The sequence below is a fragment of the Bison bison genome, unplaced genomic scaffold (genome assembly GCF_000754665.1).
Source record: "Bison bison bison isolate TAMUID 2011002044 unplaced genomic scaffold, Bison_UMD1.0 scf7180017864373, whole genome shotgun sequence".
Taxonomy (NCBI): Eukaryota; Metazoa; Chordata; class Mammalia; order Artiodactyla; family Bovidae; genus Bison; species Bison bison.
Genome location: NW_011494945.1, coordinates 6,742,476 through 6,770,028, shown reverse-complemented (window position 1 = coordinate 6,770,028; position 27,553 = coordinate 6,742,476). Strand labels below are relative to the sequence as shown.

General features: G+C 41.5%; 1 protein-coding gene across 5 annotated transcripts in view; it reads left to right on the top strand.

Annotated features, from left to right (window-relative positions):
• ARMC2 (armadillo repeat containing 2) overlaps positions 1 to 27,553 on the top strand; it is a 121,650-nt gene that overhangs the window by 38,495 nt on the left and 55,602 nt on the right. For all 5 annotated transcript variants that reach the window (XM_010856636.1, XM_010856639.1, XM_010856637.1 and 2 more), the window contains 4 exons: positions 1,278 to 1,376; positions 6,838 to 7,013; positions 11,588 to 11,690; positions 13,026 to 13,249. In XM_010856636.1, the coding sequence (XP_010854938.1) occupies positions 1,278 to 1,376; positions 6,838 to 7,013; positions 11,588 to 11,690; positions 13,026 to 13,249 (602 nt within the window). The remainder of the gene's footprint in view (positions 1 to 1,277; positions 1,377 to 6,837; positions 7,014 to 11,587; positions 11,691 to 13,025; positions 13,250 to 27,553) is intronic.

Here is a 27,553-nt window from a genome sequence, read left to right as displayed (position 1 = left end):
CACCTGGAAAGCCTGAGGGCCTGAGGCTGAGGCCTTCAGGGGAGGAAGGCTGTGGATTTTGTCTCTAGCACTGCTTCTGAGTGTCTGGCCCAGCAGCACCCCCGCCACTCCTGGCTAGACAGTCTTTGTTTTAGATCTTGCCTGTGTGCAGTGTAATCGTGATTTGCATTTTCTAATGCGATTTACGTTTCTCCCTGAAGTTATCTTTTAGTTTGCCAGTTTGCTTCAGGGCAGAATAGCCCCCGAAGAGGTCAAGTGCAATGCTGTGGAGCTCTGTGACCTTGGCCAGGTTACTTAATAACCCTGAGCCCCCCTCTCTTCATCTGGAAAATAGTGACAATGTGGGGACCTCCTGAGAGTGTTGTGACAAAAATGCAGACCTGCTGGATCTAAAGTACACCATCTGTGGGAGTTCTGACTCGCCCACAGCTGCCTCCTCAGGCTGCCTCTCTCTCGGTGCTCTGGTGATAACACACAGCCTGATACACTTCAGACAGGGATGACCTCTTTATTGGTTTTTTTTAACCAGGGAAGTGAAACCATGCTGACTGAGTGCTTCTAGATGCTAGGCACTGGGCTCAGAGCTTTGCTTACATCGTGTCTTTGAATTCTCATAACCCTGAAGGCAAATATTTTAATCTCTGTTTTGCTGATGAGGCTCAGAAAGGATAAGAAACCAGACCCTGTCACCCAGTGCGTCAGTAACGGAGTTGGGATTTGAACTGAGGTCTGTCAGCACCCAGAGCTCAGGCTTCCTGTTGCCCCACACAAAACCACTGGTGTGAGAAGCACTGGCCCCACAATAATGTGAACATTTTATTTTCTGTAGGAGAGAAAGTCCCTGCAGGCCTCCCTCTCAGAAAATTTTCCATTAAAACATTTTCAAAATCCTTGTTCTTTACATATCTACAGTTTTCTATTTATTTTATGTTATAGCGGGATATGTTTAAAAAGAAAAAACAAACAAGCAGAAACAAGCCAGAACTCCAGAGTGCCTCGCTGACAATAATATCAACATTTACAAAGCTGAAGGCTTTATGCAGTGTCCCAATCAGAGTTTAAAGTTATGATTTCTTTACATGATCTTTACTGAATTTAATTTGATTTGATTAGAAGACATGTAATTCTCATTAGAATTAGTTGGGTTGGGGGAGCAAAGTGTAATGTAATTCCAGAGTTTATTGATTTTAGGGATGGATAACAAAGTCTCCTTGGCAGTGCTCTAGTTGTAACTCCTTTTTCACGGCTCTTTCTCTTGTTCTGTTTTTCTGTTGCAGGCTCAAAAGCTGACTTGCAAGAAAAGAATACAGAAATAGAAGTAGATGAAGTATTTTGGAATACAAGGATAGTACCCATTTTGCATGACTTAGAAAAAGGTAAAAAAAAAAAAAAAAGTAGCTTTAGATCGAAAATATCTGCAGTTATTTGTATGTTCCCCATTGCCCTAATATTTTCAATACACTTTGTCATTTCTGTGAACTTGTTCAGAAACAAGTGAAATCATCTATTTACCCAGTAATGTATGTATTCAATATTACATGTAAACCTGATTTTAGAATTATACTTTAAATACCACAAGAGAACCTACTTCTTAAAGTCCCTTTAGAATATAAATTACCACTACTTCGGCCCAAGAAAATGCCAGTTTGAACTCTCTGGTGTGGTAGTTCATGAATAACAGTGCAAAATTAAAATAGATTTCAATCCTCTGAAACATTGGCTAAGTCTCACAGAATGACATCCTTGGCAGGTATGCCCATGGTTTTCTAGATCCAGGTGTATACAGTTGGCCCTCCAAAGCTTCAGGCTGCACATCCACGGAGTCAACCAGCTGTAAGTGGAACTTTATTCTGTGTTGGTTTGAATTCGCAGATGTAGAACCCGTGGATATGGAGGGCCGACTATACAATACCATTTTATACACAGGACTTGTGCATCCACGGATTTTGGTATACTCAGGGGTCCTAGAGCCAATACCCTGTGGCTCCTGAGGAAGGGCTGTATATCCAGTTTTCCAAAGGCTGAACATGGTTGTCGGGGATGCCACTCAGAGAGAGAAGTGGGCTTGGATGTGCCCCGCCCTTGAACTCTGGAACGCCCCAGCAGTGAAGGCCTACAACCCATGGGCCTCTGCCAGGGTGACCTTGTGGACAGCTTGGCAGGGAAACGCCCCTGCTCCTGCTTTCTACCCCTTTGCCACTCTTCAGGGATTCCACTTCTGAAGTTGAAATGGGCTCTTCTGGAGCTGTAGTCCTGGCCCACAGCACACATGAGGCCATCACTAGCAACTGTGAAACCAGTGCCCCTTGGATGAGCAAACCAGCATGGTAGCCACAGGAAGAAACCCTAGAAGAAGCAGGGTAAATGAGTCCTGGCCACCAGCCCACCAGGAAAGCTGTGCAAAAGACCTACTTCCTTGAAGGTTCGAACAGCCTCGCCCATCCTGGGCTCTCTGGGGGTGCTTGGTGGTAAAGAAGAAAGCACAGCAGGGCAGGTGACGAGCAGCACAGAGGCCTGTCTTGGAGAAGGATTTTAAGAGGGTTCTGAGGGCTCTGTCACAACAGAGAAAATTGAGGAGTTTGGGATTCGAAATGTAGATGAATCTCCCTTCTCAGGGGATGATTAAATGCTGAAGAATGGTATCTCTTCCATAGACAAATTGAAAAACAGCAAACGGTGGCAGTTTTCCACAGGGTATGGTTCTAGGACCCCTGAGTATACCAAAATCCGTGGATACGCAAGTCCTGTGTATAAAATGGTATTGTATAGCTGGCCCTCCATACCCGCGGGTTCTACAGCTGCAAATTCAAACCAACACAGGTTACTTGACCCTTTGAGATTCCTTTTTATTTCTCTCTCCTTTTTTTCCTGCTTTTTTTTATAACATAATTTCAGACTTACAGAAAAGTTGCAAGAATAGTGCAAAGAAATCCTGTATACTCTTCCCCCAGATTCCAAAAATACTAACATTTTACCACATTTGCTTTATAATTCTTTCTCCCCCTTCCTCCCTCTCTCTGTCTTGCTCTCTTTTTCTCTATACACCCCCTACTCAACACACACACATTTTTTCCCCTTTTTCGAACCATTTGAGAATAAGTTGCCATTATGACACCCCATATTCCTAAGTACCCTGGCATGTAGTTTTAGAAGTAAGGGCATTCTATTACGTATCTGGAAATCACCATACAACACTATACAAACCCAATTTAGATTTTGCCAGTTATCCTAATAATTTTGTTCATAGGGAAGGAAAATCCTGAATACAGTTACTTGTCACATCCCTTTCGTGATCTTGATGTCCTTGGGCACAGGCCAGTTATTGCATAGACTGCCCCCACACATTGAGTTTGTCTGGTACTCTCTCACCATTTGATGGTGGTTAGGCACTTGGGCAGGCGTGCAGCCTGAGTGGTTCTGTGTCCTTCCTGGGTATATGATTATCAGGAGGCACGGGATGCTGAGTTGGTCCGTTACTGGTGATGTGGACTTTGATCACTTGGGGAAGGTGGTGTCTGCATGGTTTTTCAATGTAAAGTTACTATTTTTCCCTTTGTAGTTAATAGGTCTCTTATGGGGAAAAGTTACTGCAGAGTCTACCTTGCTTTCTGCTACTCATCAAACTTTCACCCACTAGCTTTAGTCCCTCGAGGATCTTGATTGCTTTTAGGTTCAAGCTGTCTTTTTGAAGCTACCTGGCAGATATAACAAACCAACCAGTAGAAAGAGGTATTTTGATTGGTAGTTTAGAATTTGACCCTGGTGCCTTCCTTTTTAATTTCTTTTAAGCTAAAACAGCTACTCTTGAGTAGAACCCAGCAGGCTGAAGAGTGTGTGGAGGGAAGTATTAGAAAAATACCTTGATGTCTACAGAGTAGCCTGCAGCCTGGACTTGGGTTCGTGAAGAAACTGCCAGTAACAGAAGAATGAAACAACAAAACAAAAGTATTTTTCTTACAATAGAACTCAGTTTTTTTCCTTTTATTTAAAGTTAGTCTCAGTCATTTCCCATCAATTCATTTTATTTAAGTGCTTAACTGAAAGGCATGGAAGGTTACTTAACTATTGAGGTTTAAAATTTTTTCTTAGATGTTATTGTTGAAAAGAGCTAAAAATGGCCTGAGTCATTTCCTTCTGCAGGCGCACACTTCCTCTATGCGGGCTTTCAAGAGCACATTATGGTATTTATTTAAGATTGGTTTCCTACTTTTAAATTTTGTGACGAAATCTATCAGAGATAATATTTTTCAGCTGGATGTCTTATACCCTGGGTCCTTGCATTTCCCCTCATGTACTATTTTGTGTGCAGCTTTTCTTCCATGTATGACTTTCGGTTTACCAGTTTCAAAAATTGGCTACCAGTTTCAAAAATTGTTTTCCTCAGAATTCTGATTATAAAATGAAGCACTCCCTTGCTTCCTGATGAAAGTCTACTTTTTATTATCTTCTTTGCTAATACTTGGGGCTTCCCTGATAGCTCCATTGGTAAAGAATCCGGCTGCAATGCTGGAGACCCTGGTACGATTTGTGGGTCGGGAAGATCTCCTGGAGAAGGGATAGGCTATCCACTCCAGTATTCTTGGGCTTCTTGTGGTTCAGCTTGTAAAGAATCTGCCTGCAATGTGGGAGACCTGGGTTGGATCCCTGGGTTGGGAAGATCCCCTGCAGAAGAGAAAGATTACCCACTCTGGTATTCTGGCCTGGAGAATTCCATGGCCTTACTGTATAGTCCATGGGGTCGCAAAGAGTCAGGCATGACCGAGCAACTTTCATTTAACTTAAGTTGCTAATACTCACCTCCAAATAATGGTGGACATGCTGACATTTTGAGGTTTTGTTTCACTTGCTCCTTCTTTTCTAAGATAATGAGCATTATTCTCATAAGAAGATATTGATCATTGTTTTCATCAATAGGCATATTATTAATAGAAAGTGAATCTGCATTAAACTTTGTTACAGGCTGTCAGTACAGTATTCTCCCTGTACTGTGTACTGTCGGTACAAAGATGTCTAAGACACGGTTCCTACTCAGCGTACCTCTTTGAGGGCACTGGGCATGTAACACAGATGCATTTGTTGTTGTTGTTCCGTTGTTAAGTCATATCTGACTCTTGGTGACCCCATGAACTATATAGCACAACAGGCTTCCCTATCCTTCACTATCTCCCAGAGTTTGCTCAGATTTGTGTCCATTGAATTGGTGATGCTATCTAACCATCTCATCCTCTGCTGCCCTCTTATCCTTTTGCCTTCAATCTTTCCCAGCATCAGGATCTTTTCCAATGAGTCAGCTCTTTGAATCAGGTGGCCAAAGTATTGGAATTTCAGCTTCAGCATCAGTCCTTCCAATGGATATTCAGGGTTGATTTCCTTTAGGATTGACTCATGTGATCTTGTAGTCTAAGGGACTCTCAAGAGTCTTCTCCAGCACCACAATTCAAAAGCATCAATTCTTTGGTGTTCAGCCTCCTTTAGGGTCCAACTCTCACATCCATACATGACTACTGGAAAAACCAAACTTTGACTGTATGGACCTTTGTCAACAAAGTGATATCTCTCCTTTTTAATATGCTGTCTAAGTTTGTCATAGCTTTTCTTCCAAGGAGCAAGCATCTTTTAATTTCATGGCTATGATCACCATCTGCAGTGATTTGGGAGCCCAAGAAAATAAACTCTGTCACTTTTCCCTCATCTATTTTACATGAAGTGATGGGACCAGATGCCATGATCTTAATTTTTTGAATGTTGAGTTTTCAGCCAGCTTTTTCACTCTCCTCTTTCACCTTCACCAAGATGCTCTTTAGTTCTTCTTCGCTTTCTGCCATTAGAGTGGTATCATCTGAATATCTGAGGTTGTTGATATTTCTCCCAGCAATCTTGATTCCAGCTTGTGATTCATCCAGCCTGGCATTTCACATGATTACTCTGCATGTAGATTAAATAAGCAGGGTGATAAATACAGCCTTGATGTACTCCTTTCCCAATTTTGAACCTGTCAGTTGTTCCATGTCCAGTTCTAACTGTTGCTTCTTGACCCACCTACAGGTTTCTCAGGAGACAGGTAAGGTGGTCTGATATTCCCATCTCTTTAATAATTTTCCACACAGTCAAAGGCTTTAGTGTAGTCAATGAAGCAGAAGTAGAATTCCCTTGCTTTCTCTGTGATCCAACAAATGCTGGCAATTTGATCTCTGGTTCTTCTGTCTTTTCTAAACCCATCTTGTACATCTGGAAGTTCTCGGTTCACATACTGCTGAAGCCTAGCTGGAAGGGTTTTGAGCATTAGCTTACTAGCGTGCACAATGAACAGCGTACATATATGTGTGAAAAATAATAGTATTTGTTGACTGTGGCATTGTATACCTTTTCTGGAGGAGCCAGAACATAAACAGGGCCTTGAAGGACCAAAAGCAGTAGGGATGAAGGTAAGGAGAACATTCTGGGTCCTTGGAACTGTGTGACAGAGGGGTGAAGGTGGAGATGCAAAGCAGAAGCTTCCAGGGCCCTGAGCAGAGCCCTGGTGGGTGGCGGGCAGGAAGAATAAAGGAGAGCCAGTGAAATCGGGAGTTCCCCTCCTCAGTACACTCTCTGAAAGACTGTGTGTTCTAGATAAGCTAACTGATTAGTAAAGAAGTCAACATGATAGGAAATGGAGCAACAAAATAGAAAAAAAAAATCATACAGATGGAAATGAAAAGGGGAAGAAAACAACATAGTTCAGGAATTTGAAGATGTTCAGGGAGGTAATTATGGGGTTTTGCGTACAGTCTGTGTTTGACACACTCAAAAACTTGACCTCAGTGAGTAAGTTCTGCTTTACTCTCTTTGCCCCAACAGAAGAAAACATTGAAATGGTCTGTGCCACTTGCACACAACTTCATCATGCTTTAGAGGAAGGAAACATGCTTGGAAATAAATTTAAGAGAAGAAGTGTTCTCCTGAAGACCCTATATAAACTAGTTGATGTTGGCTCGGACTTGCTGAGCCTTAAACTTGCAAAAATTATTCTAGCAGTAAGTCTTTCTTTTCTCTGGTCTCATAGACTGTAGCACATACAAGTTCTGTTAAATGCTTTGTTTGTAAAACATTACAAAGATTAGAAATGCAAGGTGTTCGTTTAGAATCTTGAAAACAGAATCGAGGTGGTGAACTGACATCCCAGAATCTGACCAGAAAGTACCAAAGAAATAAGACTGAGTACAGAGAAAATGTTCAAACAAATAAATGTTCACACGTGGATTGTGGCAAGGTTTTTTTTTCTTAAAAATAGGCAAACGCATTCAAAACAGAAACTCAAGTAACTTGACTGGAGATCAGTATCAGAGAGTGCAGACTGTGGTTTCTGCCCTATGGTTTCTGTTGGGCGCTTGGTGCTTCTGTCACATGGTTTAATAAATAACTTCAGATAACTTGGGCTGTGGACATAGTGCCCAGGTGCTATATGAGGCCGCGTGAAACAGAGAACCAGCTGCTTTGTGGTCACGGAAAGGTGGCCATAGAAAGCTTCTGTGAGGTGTTAGAGAAAAGGCCAGACACCAAATAAAACTCTATAGAAACTCTGTCTCAAACAAAATGATATCATTGTTTGAGTGCAGCCCTTTGTGGTCACAGCCATAAACAGTTGGAACCAAAAGATAAGACACAATTATTATAGAATGTTCTAAGAGAGCCGCTGAAACGAATGAAGCTTTGTTTACCTGGTTTCAGAAAAATAAAAGCTATTATGTTAAAACCCATAATTCATATAATTTAAAATCTTAGAGTACACGGTGAAGGTGAGCATTGGTACTTAGTGATGGTTTAGTGAGGGTGCCCACTGTTCCTTATTTCGAAGTCTTTCATAAAGTCTTTACATATTCTCTGCAGTTTTGGAGGGGGTACATTCTTATTTAGCTGCCACCCTAAACTGTTCACCCTCTTTGTAAAAACGGTGATATTATATGTGATGCAGAAAGTAGCATTTCTTTGAAATAGAGATTTTAGTAGTAGTTTAATCCCCTCTCATTGGTGATAATTGATCAGTCAGCTTTAGTGAGAAAGAAAAGGCACAGGGAGGATGTACAGCCAGAAGTTATAAGTAGAGATGAAAAGGTGACTGCATGCCTGCTCAGTTTCTTCTCTGGCCCTGGATTTGGGGCCCCTCCTGGCCTGGGAGAGCCCCAGTGTGAGACTGGAAGGCTCTCTTGGTATAGCTGCCCTGGGCAGGACCCAAGTGGCCAGCTGCCCAGGGACTGCCTTGGTCTCTTATCAGGATCTGAGACATTGTGCTCTGTAGCAAGCCAAAAATAGAGAAAGAAAGAAGGAAAATGTCATGAATTTGTTAATACTCTGCAGAGAAAATATCATCTTGGTTATTAAAGGTGCCATTCAAATTAATTATATACATGGCACAATTTAACTACTTTAGGGCAAAAGAATAAGTTATCTGCCAGGCAGTGAACAGATTCTGAATGAAACATGTTTCGATAAAGCCCTTTCTATGACACTGACCGCCTTGCTGAATCAGGGGCAAGACTCCTCCAGGCTACAGTCCAGAGTGCAGAGGCGGGTAGGCCGTCCCTTCTGCTTGACTGTGGAACCGCAAGGTCAGGAACAACCTTCAAGGCCAACAAGTCCAACTTCCCATCTGCCACCAGAATCTTCTATAATGCTGCGGGCAAGGCATTGCTTCCCTTAGACCTCGGTGATGGGATTCTATGTAAATTAAAAGACATTATAAAAAGCTGTTGGAAGAAAAAAATTGACAAAAAAGCTGAAGATACATAGTACTAAAATTTTGTAATAGCCTCTTCTTTCTGCTAATATTGACTTGATGTACCAGTTGACTATTATCATTCAAACATTTAAAGTTATTTGTAGTTTTAAAAAGTCCAGTGAGTATACTGTTAGTTCAGGTTTCTTGCATTTTTGGTTAGGTGGGGCTTTGCCAGACAGCCACTTTCATTTTAACTTTTGTATCAGAAGAACTTACAAAAATGTATCTGCCTATTTTATGACATTTAAAAAAAATAGTACAGACATATATGCAATGTGTAAATGCAACTATATTCGGAAAAGGAAGACAATCTAGCACCGTATACAAAGGGGAGGACAGAAAAGTCAGCGGTGATTATGTATAGTGGCAGTGTTATGAGTGATTTTTAAACTTCCCTTTAATTTTCCAAATTTGCTTTAAATCAAGTAAACTACTATGTTTAACATAAAAGTAAACTTCCCCACTGCAGGAACCCACTTGGCACCAGGGATTCTTGACACTGGGAATAAAATGAATAAAATAACCCCTGCCCTCCAGGCTGACCATGTAGCAGCAGAGACAGAGAGTAAACACTTGGAGTGCCAACGGGGCTGATGGGCACTGTGAGAAGAAAATAGAGCAGAGTAGAGGGAATGGCCCGCTTTGGGAGGAAGTACTGTTTTACACAGAGCAGTCTGCATTCCTCACATACAATGTTTTACTGTCTTTTTGTGTCTCAAAGTCATAATTTTACAGTTACCAAAGAGAAGGTATAGTAATTTGCTTTGAATGTAAACTAACCTTCAGCAGGCCTGGAAATGGTGGTTTGTTGGGATTTTTTTTTAATGAAAACTCTGACACTAGGTGTTTTTGTTTATTTGTCCTCTGCTGCTTTTTACTAAAAATGTAAGACTTGGGAGTGAGGTTAGTTGTATTCATTCATTTATTCAACAAATTTGATTGAATACATAGCACAGGGTACCTTCCCCACACAGAAAGAGTAATAAACCATGGTTTTGACCTCAAAGGCTCATAATGTAGTGGGAGATTGCCAGCAGATTAAAGTATATTCCCAGATATAAAGGGCAATATATTTCCCTTGATACAGATTTTTTTTTCTCTCTAGTCACTTTTTTTTTCTGGGTTTTTAAACAACAATTTAAAAATAATAATAAAAAATTTTTTTTAAAGTTTCCATTTCCTCTTTTCATCCTGAGAACAGAGGAAATTTCCATTCTGCCCATGTGACAGTTTATGAGGCTTCCACAACAGAGCTTCTCAGACTTGAATGTGCACTCAATCCCCTGGCTAAGTTGTAAAAGGCACATTCTGGTTCAGTAGGGCTTCTGGGACCTGAGACCATGCATTTCTAATACATACTCAGCTGATACTGAGATGAGATGACATGACCCATCTGAGGAGCAGACTCCGTGGTTGCAAAATGGAACAAGTAAACCTAATCTGCAGGGTTAGCTATGAGATGTCATGAAAAGGGCCAGAGCAGGGGGGCAGACAGATAACGGATAATGCTTCATGGACAGTACTCACCTCTCCCTTCCTCTCCAGCTCAGGGCCAACCACACTCACCTTGGTATTTCCTACAGGGAACAGCTGGAGAAGGAAATGGCAACCCACTCCAATATTGTTTTCTGGAGAATCCCATGAAAGAGGAGCCTGGTGGGCTACAGTCCATGGGGTCCCAGAGTCGGACACAACTTAGTGACTGAACAACACCAGGGAACAGCACAGTGCCTGGTAGACAACAAGAGCTCCTTAATATTTGTGAATCAAACACAGAATGACAAATTCCATTATCTTTGTCTTTTTTACTAAGTGAAGACTCATTAGTAAACAATATTGAAGATAATTTTAAGGATACTTTTTAATGATAAATTAATGAACCATATGTCATCTTTTTCACACAGATATGTTTGTTCAGATGACCTCATTCCTACAAACATATTTTACATTCTTGCAATGAAGGCACACAGTATTTCCATCTTACAGTAGATTGTAGATGTCTTTTTATGCATAGTGTTCAATTATACTTTTGTGACTGCTTAACATGAATTGTATTGATGTTCCAGTTTATTAAACTGTTCCCAAATAGTGGACATTTAGGATTTTTAATTTTAATTTTTACTACTTTACATAAGTATGCAGCTCATTTCGACCATTTGACTCAGTCCTCCTAGACTATTTTTTTAAAGAGTGTACTTCCTTATTGCTTAATTTACTTGAATATTTTTCTGTGATTTAGAAGGTAATTTTAACCTTTGAATGTTACTTGCAATTATCTCAAAGCATTTCAGAAATAGGCTTAAATAATAAGTACATACGTATTATCTAATCAAAAGTATTACTTTTTCATTTTATTTTATACAAATGATAAGTAAAATTGTACTTTTCCCCTTTCTTTTCTCTCCTTCACCTCTACGATGTGTTCTTTTCTAGGTTAGTTTAATCTGAAATTTTAGTATTCATCTTTATTTTGAAAAGTAGTTACTCCATTTAATTAAATTTATCAACATCAGCCCTTTCTTCTTCCTCAAATATTCTTTAAAAAGTAATAATTTCACATATAAGCATGAGGCTTTATGAAATAAGAAATAAATGCTTATCATTAAAATGTGCTTACTCTGAATATCATTTATATTGTATTTACTATGAGCTAATTAGATACCATAATTGGCAAATATGTGGCCAAATCTTTTGAAAGTTGATTTCTTTAGACCTTCTTTTTATGTTTTAGATACACTCTTGCTGCACTTTCTAAATTAGATGTTCGTGTTGAAAAATTACAGCGTGTCTTTATTTCCTTCTGCAATGGTAATGTGACTTCTTTCTCTGCAGCTTAAAGTGAGTGGAAAGAATCTTCTTAATGTTTGCAAACTTATATTTAAAATTAGCAGAAGTGAGAAGAATGATTCTCTGATTCGAAATGACAGCATTCTGGGTGAGTATTATTCAGTACTACCATTAAGCAAATGTTACACTTGAATATGATTGAAAAGTGTGGAGAGCAGAGTTATAATTAATGGTAGCTGGAATATTTTATTTTCTTATCATATGCAGAAGTTAGGTAATTTCTTATCATATGCAAAAGTTAGGTAATGCCTGTTTTTTCTCTGTCCTTCTCTGTGTTTTCCATGTTGCACTTAATGTATCCTTTGGAGCCTAGGAGGATACCCTGCTATATTTTTAAATGCCTGTAGTAACAATATGTAACTTTACAAAGTGTTTCCTATTTAAAAATTTATTTCCTGTTCTTGGATCTACTAAAAATTTACATTTAGTAGCACTTGACATAACTGACATTTTTGATCTTTTGATATGGTAGGGATAATTAACTTGGAAGACATATATAACTGTTGTAGAAAATTGACATCAAAGTGTGTCAAATGTTTCAAATATGTGGTTAGGTATTGTAATACATCCTAACTGCCTAGCTAACAATGTGTAACTCTTTATATATCCTTAAATAATTAAGATGCTTAAATAGTTACCTAAAGAGAAATCTTTTATGAATTAGTACTGTTGATCTAAGGCAACAACATGGAAAATACTCCTAAGTCTTTTGTTAAGGATAAATGATCTTTTTTTTTTTTTTAAATCCCAGCAGACGGGGACAAAGCCAGTACTGAAAGAAATGTATAATGCTGAATAAGCTCGTTGAGAATAATAGATTAAAAATAAAGATTCTGACAGATAATCACACTGAGAAAAATTAATGTGAGATAGGCATAATTAACCTTATCAGAGCTGCTTGGATTATCCTAAAAGCTAGTAATTGTATGTTATTTGGATGGATGTTCTTGTCTTAGGGAAGGGCGGATGTTATATTTGAAGCATCCTTTTCTATGGTTGAGATATTTTTTTAAGTTCCTATCTTGATTAACTTCCTGTTCATACAGCAGCCAGTATATTCTTAAAGGTTTGTTGAAATTTAACTCTTAAATTACTTTAATTATTAGTTATTCTGTAATAAACTGTTTTTAACCAAAAATAAAGGTTAGCCAATATTAATAAGAGGCTAGGAATGGCATTCAGTTAAAAGAACACTTTCTTATTTACATATTAATAATCCCATCTTTTGCTATCATTAATGTTACAGAGATTTGTCTCTTAAGCTTTCCTCTTTATGCCTTATGAGTAACTCTTAACAAACATTTGAACGTGGATCCTGGCTAACATTTTACAAATCATATTTGATGTTCACATAAAAGTGCTTTAATCTCTCTCTCTCCAGCGGTTCTACTCATACATTTGTAATAATTCATCTTTTTGACAGAATCATTATTGGAGGTCCTGAGAAGTGAAGACCTGCAAGCTAACACCGAAGCTTTCCTGTACTGCATGGGGACCATCAAATTCATTTCTGGAAATCCAGAATTTCTTCATGAAATGATGGGCAAAGGTGCTGTTGAAATATTGATGAGTCTGATAAAGCAAGTAAACGAGAACACCAAGAAATCTGGGACATGTTTGCCTAATTCAGGCCACTTGTTAGTTCAAGTAAGTATTTTACTTGAAAGTGTTAGACTTGTAAAATTAGTTTTCATGTTATCTAATATCACTTACCTGCCAGGTGGGTGTAACAGGTGGGCTGTTATCCACACCCAGGTGGGAGTGCTTGGCCTCGGGGATCAGGGCGGAGTCCCAGCCCCACCTCCGCCCTGTGTGTGCCTGTTTCCTCTGGAAGGGCTATTCTGTGGCTTTTTATATGCAGCAGGTCTCCAGCCTGTGGACAACTACTGCCGCTACCCCACAGAGAGAGCAGGCCTGAAAAATGAATACTTAGCACCTCTTCAACTGCATGTTATAATCAGAATTTTAACAGGCAGAGTTTGAACTTTTAGAGTTTCTTTTTTATAATTTTATTTGTTGTTATTTTTTACTGCTCAGTCTTGGTTGCTGTGCGGGCTTTTCTCTAATTGTGACGTGTGGGGGCTACTCTTCATTGCAGAGGTCTCATGTTGCAGAACACGAGCTCTAGGGCATGAGGGCTCAATAGTTGTGGTTCCAGGGCTCTAAAGCACAGGCTCAGTAGTTGCGGCTCACACACGGGCCTAGTTGCTCTGTGGCATGTGGGATCCTCCCGAATCAGGGATTGAACCCATGTCTCCTACATTAGCAGGTGGATTCTTTACCACTGAGCCACCAGGGAAGCCCCTAACTCTTGAGAGTTTTGAAGCCAGGTCTAGGCTGGAGATTGCCCACGATGATTGGTAGCTCCTGTCATGCATCTTTTATCTGCAGTAAAGATCAGAAGTTAATGACACTGAGTGGACAGCTGTTGAGGGGATATGTAGATGACACATAGGCCAGAGACTACAGGAATGATGGTAGCAAAGCCAGATCCATTCAGAATGACCAGGGCAGGAAGGAAAAATGTGTATGTGTTACAGTTTTATTACTTTTGTAGCAGATTCAATCTCATAGTCGAATTACTTTCATTGGAGCTGCTTCAGGTCTCCATTCTTTAGTTGAGACTGTACTCTTTAATAGCATTTGAATATCAGTTAATAGTATCTTTGATGTAATAATTTATGAGGTTTGAAATGTCCTTGTCAATTAATAGGGATTGATCAAAGACTGAGTGCTTGAAGCCTTCAGGAAGGCATGTTAAAAATTAGTTTTATCTCCTGCCTTTAAGATGCTTAAAGTGTTAATGATGATTATTAATTTTGGACTTTGTGGTCTGTCTCCATTTTGAAAAAGACTGTGAAAACCTCCTTCTGTTATGAATGATTAAATATTCTACTGGATGTGCCATCTTTTGGCTGCTGCTGCTGCTGCTAAGTTGTTCCAGTCGTGTCCGACTCTGTGCGACCCCACAGATGGCAGCCCACCAGGCTCTGCTGTCCCTGGGGTTCTCCAGGCAAGAACACTGGAGTGGGTTGCCATTTCTTTCTCCCAATGCATGAAAGTGAAAAGTCAAAGTGAAGTCACTCAGTTGTGTCTGACTCTTTGCAACCCCATGGACTGCAGCCTACCAGGCTCCTCTGTCCATGGGATTTTCCAGGCAAGAGTACTGGAGTGGGGTGCCATTGCCTTCTCTGATCTTTTGGCTAGGAAGACTGAAATAAGGAACATTTTCATACTGATAGTGTTATTGAGTTATTCAAACTTTCCCTCAATGAAAATAGTTATTTTGGTTATATAATTACGTTTCATGTTAAAATGCAAAAAGTAAGAGTGCAAAAATCACCTGAATTATTTTCACCCTGAAGTAATGTACCTCCAACTTTTAATAACCATTCTTCCATGCATTTTACATGCATATGTGTTATATATACTTACATATGTATAGTTTTTGCTTTTGATCATGAACTTCTTCATTCTAACAGTTGCTGTTGCTTATTTTGCATCACCCTCTTTCCTCCGTGTTTCTCCTCCTAGTCCACACGACATGTGTGCTCAGCGCCCTTTAATACACCCACAGGTTTTCAAAAATGGAATATGCTATTCACGTCTCTTTTTTCATTTAACAATACATAGTAAAAACTCTATAGACTTATTTTATTCTTTTTATTGGCAGCATAATATTCTGTGGTGAAAATTTTATACCTCAAATTCTCAAGCATTCTTCTATTGAGGAGGTACTCTGCTTTTAATTTTCACATAAAAGCTTCTAGAATTCTTGTTTTGTTTTAGAAAGCTCTTTCATAAGCATATAGTTGTCCCTCAGTATCTGCAGAGGATTGAATCCAGGACCTGCCCCACATACCAAAGTCCACAGGTGGTCAGGTCGCATGCTTGGACCTTGTATTCGTGGATACAGTGTACCGTCTATGGTTGACTGAGTCTGCAGATGCAAAATACACGAGGGCAACTGTATATATGTGCATACATTTATATATAATTTATAAATTCAGAAATAAGTGTAGAAATGTATTTATATATAATTATTGTTGCTCAGTCAGTAAATTGTATCCGACTCTTTGTGACCCCATGGACTGCAGCACGCAGGCTTCCTGCCCTTCAGTATCTCCCAGAGTCTTCTCACATTCATGTCCATTGAGTCCATTGAGTCCGATGATGCTATCTATTTCCCAGAGTTTGCTCACTGCTCTTTAGTTCCTCTTCATTTTCTGCCATCAGAGTGGTATCATCTATATATCTGAGGTTATTGATATTTCTCCCAGAAACCTTGATTCCAGCGTGTGGGTCATCCAGCCCAGCATTTCACAGGATGTATTCTGCATAGAAGTTAAATAAGCAGGATGACAATATACAGCCGTGTTGTACTCCTTTCCCAACTTTGAACCAGTCTGTTGTTCTGTGTCTAGTTCTAAACATTGCTTCTTGACCTGTATACAGGCTTCTCAGGAGACCGGTAAGGTGGCTTGGTACTCCTGTTTCTTTAAGAATTTGCTACCATTTGTTGTGATCTACACAGTCAGTGGATTTAGTATAGTCAATGAAGCAAAAGTAGTTATTTTTCTGGAACTCCGTTGCTTTCTCCATGATCCAGTGAATGTTGGCAATTTGATTTCTGGTTCCTCTGCCTTTTCTAAACCCAGCTGGTACATCTAGAAGTTCTTGGTTCATATACTGCTGAAGCCTAACTTGAAGCATTTTGAGCATGACCTTGCTAGCATGTGAAAAGAGTGCAATCAACAGTAGTTTGAACATGCTTTGGCCTTGCTCTTCTTTGGGATTGGAATGAAACTGACCTTTTCCAGTCCTGTGGCCACTGCTGAGTTTTCCAAATTTGTTGGCATATTGAGTGCAGCACTTGAAGAGCATCATCTTTTAGGATTTGAAATCACTGAACTAGAATTCTATCACCTCCACTAGCTTTATTCATAGTAATGCTTCTTAAGGCCCGCTTGACTTCACACTTCAGGATGTCTGGCTTTAGGTGAGTGACCACACCACTGTGGTTATCCAAGTCATCAATACCTTTCTTGTGTAGTTCTTCTCTATATTCTTGCCACCTCTTCTTAATCTCTTCTGCTTCTGTTAGGTCCTTACCGTTCTATCCTTTATCATGCCCATCCTTGCATGAAATGTTCTCTTGATATCTCCAGTTTTCTTGAAGAGATCTCTAATCTTTCCCATTCTGTTGTTTTCCTCTATTTCTTTGCATTGTTCATTTAAAAAGGCCTTCCTATCTCTCCTTGCTATTCTTTGGAATTCTACATTCAGTTGGGTATATCTTTTTCTTTCCCCCTTGTCTCTCACTTCTCTTCTTTCCTACGCTATTTGTAAAGCCTCCTCAGACAACCACTTTGCCTTCTTGCACTTCTTTCTTTTGTGGATGGTCTTTGTCACTGGCTTCTGTACCATGTTATGAACCTCCATTCATAGTTCTTCAGGTACTCTGTCTACCAGATCTAATCCCTTGAATCTTTTCACCTCCACTGATAAGGGGTTTGATTTAGGTCATACCTGAATGGTCTAGTGGTTTTCCCTACTTTCTTCAATTTAAGCTTGAATTTTGCAATAAGGAGTTCATGATCTGAGCCATAGTCAGCTTCAGATCTTGATTTTACTGACTGTATAGAGCGTCTCCATCTTTGGCTGCAAGAAATATAATCATTCTGATTTCAGTATTGACCATCTGGTGATGTTCATGTGTTAAGTCATCTCTTGTGTTGGTGGAAGAGGCTATTTGCTATGAACAGTGTGTTCTGTTGTCAAAACTCTGTTAGCATTTGCCCTGCTTCATTGTGTACTCCAAGGCCAAATTTGCCAATTACTCCAGTTATTTCTTGACTTTCTACTTTTGCATTCCAATCCCCTATGATGAAAAGGACATCTTGTTTTTGGTGTTCTACAAAGTGTTGTAGGTCTTCATAGAACCAGTCAACTTCAGCCTCAGTGGTCAGGACCACAGACTTGGATTACTGTAATGTATAATAAAAATATACAAATAAAATCAGTTGGTATAAAGGAGAATTGGCTTCCCAGGTGGCCCTAGTGGTTTAAAAAACAAAACAAAACAAACAAACAAAAAAAATCCTGCCTGCTAAGGCAGGAGACATAAGAGATGTGGATTTGATCCCTGAGTCAGGAAGATCCCCTGGAGGAGGAAATGGCAACCCACTCCAGTATTCTTGCCTGGAGAATCCCATGGACAGAGAAGTCTGGTGGACAGTGGTTCGTAGGATTGCAGAGTCGAACACAACTGAGTGACTGAGCACACACACACACCCGTGACCCAAAATACATCAGATCCAGAGCTAGGACCTCTGGCATGCCAGTCAGTGCCGTGCATGTCTCCCCACATTCCTCTCCTTTCCCTCTTCACTTGCTTCAGCCTCCTCAGGTGCAAACTGACTCACTAGAACAGATGCCCCTTTCTTTTCCAGACATCAGTGCATCCCTCCGGGTGGGAATGCAGCCCTCTAGGGTATAGTAATTCTGTCCACACTGCCCCCCCAGCCCTCACTGGCACTGCCATGTCTCCACAGTCTTCCTCTCCAGCTGCCTGGCATCTGGCATGGGGGTGTGGGGACTACACAGCCCGAGGCCTCTCCCTGGAGCCTAGTCAGCACTCACATCCCCGTCCAGCAGGAGAAAGTGGGGCCCATTATTGCCACCACCTGAGAACGTGCTCCTCCCGTGGAGCCATGTGTGTCCCTGTGCAGTCATTGTGTGTGTGTGTGTGTGTGTGTGTTTACACGTGTGGGGGAAGGGAAATATCGTTTTAGGCCATTTCATTTGCAGAATTTTCTGGACTGGGCATTCCCTTGTGTTTAATTAAGACAAAGAAAAGCTCTTTTGTATCATCTGGATGAGAAAATGTAAGCAACTTGACTTCACTGTAAGAACAGACGAAAATCTCTAGGGAGTGTGTCGCACTGCCTGGCCTTTTATTAGCTCACTGCTGTGCATATTCAACCAAACAGATCTGGCCACAGGTAGCATTGTTTGATTACACCAGCTTTTGCAACTGGTAGCTGTAGCTCATGAGATGTTTTTTGAAAGCAACTTTGTTCAACTGAAAAAGTAAGTAAATAACCTGTGTCTGTACTAATGGAGTAATATCTGTAAACCAGAGAGAACACACAAGGCGAAAAGGTAAAGGTAGGATGTCCTCTCCTTTATGATTTTCAACCCGAAAACCTCAGTAGTTTTGCCTTGTGCTGTGAAGCTTCATGTATCCCACCCAGCGCAGTTCTGGGGGCCTTCTGTTGCCCTTGCGCAGCCCTGTTGGAGGCCACTGAGTGAGTAGAAAGCACCGAAGCTGGACTCTGAGGGCCGCGTAGGATGTAGGAAACTGGTACCAAGGGAAAGGGACAAGGTGCATTTGGGGACTGCTGAAGAGGTGGTCTGTCCAGAGCAGAGAGTGGTGTGAGGGAGGCCTGGGAGGTGAGATTCCAAGGCTGTGGTCACGGGCCTTGAATATCAGGCTGCCGAGCGTGGACCTGGAGTAACACAGAGCAGGAGGTCTGTGCGTGGGGAGGAGATGAGATCAGAGCGGCAGAAAGATGAGTGTGCACTAGACAGTAAATGGATAAAGACCAAAAAACTGAAATGTGATGGGAGGGAAGTGTGTCAGGGGTACGGTCAGATGGGAGGATTCAGATCTCACACACAGCAGCCCCAAATAAGAGACATTGCTGTAGTTATTAGATTTTAGATTGATTATAAAGGTGCTAAAGGAGCGAGAGCCAGAAGTGGATGTGAAAGGGATGAAAAAGCTCCTCCACAGCCCAGGGGCTAATGATGCTTAGAGGAAACCACTGAAGTGTTGAGATTTTTAAAAAAGTTGTCTTTGTGTTACTTCTTACATATATGTATACACATACGCATATGTTTATCACTGCACACCTGACTTTGAGACACTGACCTCACCAGTGTTTGTGCAGTGGCTGCTCGATGTCAGGTATGTTCTGGGTGGTGAAGAAAACACCAGTAGGGGCCTGCTTTTTGGTGTCCCCGTGTCCAGATAATAGTATTCTGATGCCCTATTCTTCTGCAAAACTCTGAACTGAACCCATGTGTTCAGTTCAAACTGTCAGAAGCTTGATGTTAGTAGCATTTTGAGAAGGTTGAGAGAATGATTGTTGATATTCAAAGGGGCCAGCACCACTTTCCACCAAGTAAAAGTATTAATCCTGGCAAAACAAGAGACAAGAGTTGGTCTGAAAAATCATAAGCATAAAGAAAGTTAATCTGTGCATGATCACTAAATTCCAGAATGCTAGAGTTTTGAGAGAGCTCCTTAAAACTTGGAAAAAGAGAAATACAGACCAGCTGAAAGGTTAGGCCCCCCTAGATTCCAGCAGCAAATTGCATCTCCTAGGGAGGTGACACAGATGAAATAGGGGTTTGTCAATGTTAATCTCAGAGGGTTATCAGAAGATGTTAGGGTTCATTTCTGACGTGTGTGTTCGTCGCTCAGTCGTGTCAGACTCTTTGTGACCCTATGGACTGTAGCCCGCCAGGCTCTTCTGTCCATGGGATTCTCCAGGCCAGAATACTGGAGTGGGTTGCCACTTCCTTCTCTAGGGGATCTTTCTGACCCAGGGATTGAATCTGGGTGTCCCGCATTGCAGGCAGATTTTTTAACGTCTGAGTCGCCAGACATTAATGTCTGGCCGGACTTGTAAGGGCCAACAATTAGGAAGGAGCCAAGGATAATTCCTGGAGTCCCCTCCATCAGAAAGTTTGTTGTGGTTTCCATCACGCCCCCTTTCTGGGCACCAGGGAAGAGTCTCTTGTATGTGTCATAGTCACAAACAGGCCCCAATGCCCCAGTGACTCATTTGTCCTCTTGTGTCTTGAGGACACAGTAATTGAAGAAAATCTCAAGGCACTCACATTCACAGCTAAGTACTTTGTAAGTATATAACGTAACTATTGGGCTTCCCAGGTGGCTCAGTGATAAAGAACCCGCCTGCCAATGTAGAAGACTAGGGTTCAGTCCCTGGGTTGGAATGGTCCCCTGGAGAAGGAAATGGTAACCCACTCTAGTATTCTTGCGTAGAGAATCCCATGGACAGAGGAACCTGGTGGGATACAGTCCATGGGGTCAGCAGAAGAGTCAGACATGACTTAGTGACTAAATAACAGCATAACTATTAAACCCAGATTGACTTAAACTAATGTTCCTATTTTTATGGATTCCTTTGTATTTCCAATCTTTTCTTCTTTACAGCCTTTTATTCTTTAATTTTGAGTTTAATCCTTAGAGAAATATGTTCTTTCCCTGCTTCGAATTTCACATTTTTGAGATTGGAACTGTCCCGCATGCCCCCACCCTACCCCAGATAACATAATTTCTTTCCCTCTTCTTACACCTGGTTTCTCCGACCCCTAAGCCTGCAAGCTTCTTCCCAGAGGGTCCTTCAAGTTGTAATATTGCCCCCTTCTTGCTCTGTACACCTCCAGTTTCCCATCCTTCCTTTTTCTAAGTGGAAGTTTCTCAGAAAGGTCAGCCCTCCCACCCTTTTTCAGTCCCTCTCTTCCGCTTTGGCTCTGAAGTGTGGGGGAAAGGAAAGTGAATTAAACAGAGGTTGATCCGGGGTGGCTCAGAAAATGATACTTTTATTATCAGAAATTAGAGCTTTCTCTATGATTCAGCGAATGTTGGCAATTTGATCTCTGGTTCCTCTACCTTTTCTAAACCCAGCTTGGACATCTGGAAATTCTCTGTTCAGGTAATGCTGAAGCCTAAGCATGCAGGATTTTGAGCATAACCATACTAGCACTGGAGATGAGTGCAATTGTCCAGTGGTTTGAACATTCTTTAGTACTGCCCTTCCTGGGAATTGGAGTGAAAACTAACCTTTTCCAGTCCTGTGGCCACTGCTGGGTTTTCCAAATTTGCAGACATATTAGTATAGGACTTTAATAGCATCATCTTTTAGGATTTGAAATAGCTCAACTGGAATTCCATACCTCCACTAGCTTTATTGGCAACAATGCTTCCTAAGGCCCACGTGACTTCTCACTTTTTTGTCGTAGTTATCTGGGTCATTAAGGTTTTTTTGTACAGTTCTTTTGTGTATTCTTTCTATCTCTTCTTGATCTTTTCTGCTTCTATTAGGTCTTTGCCATTTCTATCCTTTCTTGTGCCCATCTTGGATTAAATGTTTCTTTGATATTTCCAATTTTCTTGGAAGAGATGTCTAGTCTCACCCTTTCTGCTGTTTTCCTTTATTTCTTTGCACTGTTCATTGCAGAAGGCCTTCTTGCTCTCCTTGCTATTCTCTGGAATTCTGCATTCAGTTGGGTGTACCTTTCCCTTTCTCCCTTGCTTTTCGATTCTCTATTTGTAAAACCTCCTTGATTTCTTGCATTTCTTTTTCTTCGGGATGGTATTGTTTGCTGCCTGCTGTGCAGTATTATGGACCTCTGTCCGTAATTCTTCAGGCACTCTGTTTACTAGATCTAATCCCTTGAATCTATTTATCACTTCCACTGTATATTCATAGGGGATTTGATTTAAGTCGTACTTGACTGGACTAGTAGTTTCCCCAGCTTTCTTTAGTTTAAGCCTGAATTTTGCTATGAGGAGCTGATGATGTGAGCCACAATTAGTTCCTGGTCTTGTTTTTGCTGACTGTATAGAGCTTCTCCATCTTCGGCTGCAAAGAATATAATCAGTCTGATTTCGGTGTTGACCATCTGGTGATGTCCATGTGTAGAGTCATCTCTTGTGTTGCTGAAAGAGGGTGTTTGCTATGACCAGTGCGTTTTCTTGGCAGAATTCTATCAGCCTTTGCCCTGCTTCATTTTGTACTCCAAGGCCAAACTTGCCTGTTACTCCAGGTATCTCTTGACTTCCTACTTTAGCATTCCAGTCCCCTATGATAAATAGGACATTCTTTTTGGTGTTTGTTCTAGGAGGTCTTCTAGGTCTTCATAGAACTGACTAACTTCAGCTTCTTTGGCAGCAGTGTTTGGGGCAGAGGCTTGGATTACTGTGATGTTGAATGGTTTCCCTTGGAAATGAACAGGGATCATTCTGTCGTTTTTGAGATTGCATCCAAGTACTGCATTTTGGACTCTTGTTGATTATGAGGGCTACTCCATTTCTTCTAAGGGATTCTTGCTCACAATAGTAGACCTAATGGTCATTTGAATTAAATTCACCCGTTCCTGTCCGTTTTAGTTCACTGATTCCTAAGATGTTCATGTTTACTCTTGCCATCTCCTGCTTGACCATGTCCAGTTTACCTTGATTCATGGACCTAACTTTTCAGGTTCCTACGCAATATGGTTCTTTGCAGCATCAGATTTTACTTTCAGACACATCCACAAGTGAGTGTCATTTCCACTTTGGCCCAGCCGCTTCATTTTTCTGGAGCTGTTAGCAGTTGTCCTCCTCCCTTCCACAGTAGCATATTGGACACCTTCTGACCTCGGGGTGGGGGTGGGGGAGCTCGTCTTTTGGTGTCATATCATTTTGCCTTTTTATACAGGCAAATTCATGGGATTCTCACAGCTAGTATACTCAAGTGGTTTGCCATTCCCTCCTGCAGTGGATCACGTTTTGTCAGAACTCTCCACTGTGACTGGTCCATCTTGGGTGGCCCTCCATGGCATGGCTCATAGCTTCACTAAGTTATGCAAGCCCCTTCACCATGACAAGGCAGTGATCCATGAAGGGCATCACTATAGGGCATTATTAAAAGTAGGAAACTGATACAGGTATAATGCAATTAGCTATTTTACTTATTTGCATATTGTTTATGTGATTGGGTGAAACTTTTCATCACAATCTTTGGTTTGGTTATTAGGCTTGCCAATTTTTAAATTGTTTATTTATATTTTTGGCTGCTGTAGGTCTTCACTGTTCTTCCCAGGTGGCTCAGTTGTAAAAAATCTGCCTACCAACGCAGAAGACGCAGGTTCGATCCCCTGGGTCAGGAAGATCCCCTGGAGTAGGAAGTGGCAACCCAGTCCAGTATTTCTTGCCTGTAAACTTCCATGGACAGAGGAGCCTGGTGGGCTACAGTCCATGGGCTCGCAACAGAGTCAGGCATGACTGAGGGACTGAGCCGGAGCACGAGGTCTTCGTTACGACGTGCAGGCTTTCTCTAGTTGCAGTGAGCGGGGCGTCCTCTCCAGTTGTGGTTTGTGGCTTTCTTGTTTTGGTGGCTTCTCTTGTGAAGCAAAGGCTCTAGGCACTCAGGCTTAGGTGCTCCTTGGTATGTGAAATCTTCCCAGACTGGGGATTGAACCTGTGTCCCCTGCATTGGCAGGCAAATTCTTAACCACTAGGGACCCCTAGGGAAGTCCCTTGCTAATTGTTTGATGATATATTTGTTTGTGGGGAGGGGAGCTACTTCTGCTTATGAGGTTTCCTTCCTATAAAGAAATACCCAGTAGTGGAACTGATCACTCACTTAGCCATCTGGCCTGAGAGAATGGGTAGTCAGAGCCTACTCTTCCCTTTCCTGGGAAGGGACTGCATTTAAACAACTTGTGTTCCCCTTTGATTCTCCTCAGATGACATGTCTAAAGATCTGGGGAGAGTCAGGGATCCCAAACATCTAACGGCCTTTGAATTTGGAAATGAAGAGAGACTAAGGCAGATGGGGAGGAAAGTTGAAGGCTGTCATCTATAGCTGAGGAGGGAGTGCTTTCTAATCCTGAGCCCCGAATGAGATTTGCCCACCTGGTCACAGGCCATGCCTGCCTCGGTGGAGCAGGGCAGAACACCTGTGCTCGCCAAGCAGGAAGTGAGGTGACCAGGAGATTATGCTAAGGGATGTCTCCTCACAAGGAAGGAATATCAAGTGTGGGAAATAAGTATTCCTACACCACCTGCTTCTGGGGAGAACCTTTGCTTTTCAGTTGCTGTCATATCTGCTCAGTCTCAGCTCTTCATTTTAGACATTGTTAGCTGTGGCAATAAAGAAACATCACTAACTTTAACAGGTAATTCTGAAAATCAGTGTTATTACTCTGTAGTTCTTAAAGCATTATCTTTTCAGACTCATTTTCCTTGTTTTACTGATCTGACATTCTATATAGTTTAGAGACGTTCAAATTTCTGCTGAACTGATACATATAATAGCCACAACTGGAAGAATCAGTTGCCTACTCGTTTTATCAAGGTAACTGACATAGATAGATAGATAGTGAAGTCGCTCAGTCGTGTCCGACTCTTTGCAACCCCATAGACGGCAGCCCACCAGCCTCCCCCGTCCCTGGGATTCTCCAGGCAAGAACACTGGAGTGGGTTGCCATTTCCTTCTCCAGGGGATCTTCCCAACCCAGAGATAGAACCCGGGTCTCCCGCATTGTAGGCAGACACTTTACCGTCTGAGCCACCAGGGAAGTCCAACTGACATGGTGGTGAATGGAGAAACAATAATAAACATAGGCAGACATTAAGTAGAGTCTCAAAATAGGAGGGCGCTAGGATTTGAGGAGGGCAGAATCATTGCCCGCTGAAGTAGGACCCCTGTGGTAGGAATGTGCCAGCCAGGCACTAAGCGTTACTGAGGATTGTGAACTAGTATTACTTTCACATACATGTATCTTAACTCCAGTGAAAGGCCGAGGAATATTTGGGACTAGCAGTTTCATGTATATAATGGCATCTATAATTGGTTTCTTTTATCTCAGCCAGAACTGTACTATTCATATTAATATATGAGACAATATGAAACTCCTTGGGTTACCACAGAGGCTCTGGTTTTGGCATATATGTGGTCTCAGTTGGGCACAAATCCAGAAAATGAATATGCTCTCATTAATAGAGGGAGATGGTTTTGCTGAGGTTGGAAAAATGGTGTGGCTTTGGTCTTGAATCATTTGACACTGTTTGTGGTCTCTGGCGGCTGTGTTTATTCTTTCACGTCATCATCGGGAAGCGAACCATTTTGCAGTTGGCAGTCGAGTTGAGATAAAGCTCTAGGGATTTTGGTTATGGCTATTCCAGATGATTGAGCAATAAAATGAATGCTTTTAGGAGACAGTCAAATGGAGCAGGGGAGACAACAGATGAGGAGTCAGAGGGGTCCTGGAAGCCCACCTACCTGGAGCTGGCGGCCTTCCTGAGCTTCAGTTTCCTCATCTGAAAAGTGGAGCTCAGAATACCTTTGCTGTCCACAAATTTAGGAGCAAACGCGATCAAGCTCACAAGATAGCTTTATAAAAAACAAAGTAAGCCGCTCAATTTTTTTTTTTTTTTTGCGTGACAGCATTCAATATATAAAAATAAAATGAATCTTGATGTCAGTTTTGGTAGAGGAAGCTTAATAACTTTCAGACTGTTAGTGGTACAATTTTCAATTGCATTATGTTCCAATGTTTTCTTTGAAATTGGGAAGATATTTCTCCAAGGAACAATGCCATGACTGACGGTGAAGTTCCTGGCCTAGCCAAAGAGCCTGTTCAGTTTCTGATGCACCTAAATGGGAATTCTGTGGTGCGCTGTGAGCTACAAGCCCCTCTAATCTGGGCCAGCTCTGATGGCCGAATGCCTCCTGGGGCAGAATCCGCTGAGTTCCCTGGGGCCTGAGGACTCTGATGGTGGGAGAGTGCAAAGGAAGAGGGAAGGTATGCACTGGTGAATTGAGCGTTCTGTGCAGGTTCAGGGGGACCAACCAGCCCTCCCAACGTGGGCCCACCCCAGTGCAGTAGAGAATGCTGGGGGTGGGGCCGCAGCTGCTGACCCTGCGTTATCATCGTTAAGTTCAGTGATCTAAATCAGGAGGGACTCACGCTTTAAGGCAGAGATTTCAATGTGTTTGCTAAGATTTTTCAAATATTAATAATTGGAAACATAATTTGAAATTGATAATAAAGTACCTAAATTGATTTTTTTTAAGTGCTAAATCTTTTGAATTCTAATTTTGCTTTACTAAAATGCTGTTTGAGCCCTTATAAATTATCTGATCACTACTTGTTATAGTTTTTCCCTTTAAAATGGGTCTCCCATTTTTAACTGACAGTGAGAACTTTGAGACCCGACTAATTCATTGTGAGATGGGATAGCTTTGCCAAACTCACCAGGCGTTTTACCTGGAGATGCTGATTGAGGGTGGGGCACAGTCTTCCAATGATCAAGGAATCTGGGGAAACCCAGGGCTTCCCAGGTGGCTCCGTGGTAAAGAATCTGCCTGCCAATGCAGGAGCCACAATCCCTGGGTTGGGAAGATCGCCTGGAGTAGGAAATGGCAACTCAATCCAGTATTCTTGCCTGGAGAATCCCATGGCCAGAGGAGCCTGGCGGGCTACATTCCAGGGGGCCGCCAAGAGTTGGACACGACTGTGCGACACACACACACACACACACACACACACACACACGAAAAGCTGCCTCAGGAAGAGTGAGCACCACAAGGTTGTGGAGTGCGGCTCTGTCACTTCAGCAGTAGATTTGCAACCAAAATCACGCTAGAATGTTTCTTCCCTGATATATACCAAACATTCAGATCCCCTTTTGTCCCAGACATCAAATAAAAACTGCTAATTAGTGAGGACACTTACATTTTTATCCATCCTTTCTGTGGATTGCCAGGTCCGTATTCTTCTCCTTTTTCTTCTTCCCACTGGCTGCCTTCTGACTCAGCATGTCTGTCCCAAGGGGCTGCACATTAAGAGATGGGAAAAAGAATAATTGAAACTTGTTTTTCAGTTTACTATTTCTTGATGAGATGACCGTTAAGAGGTTGGGAATTGTTCCAGTAAGCCCTTTAGAGTCCAAACAAGCATCTATGTATGCAGCTAACTTTAATTTTGGGTTTTTGGTTTGTTTGTTTTTGTTTTGGTCATAAAGTATTTGAGATGGTTTAAAACATTATATACAATAAAATAGAAAAATACATCACTAAGCGGAATGAGGAACCATATAAACTAGAATAGAAACTTAAAGAAATGGATGTATTTCTCCAAGCAGGG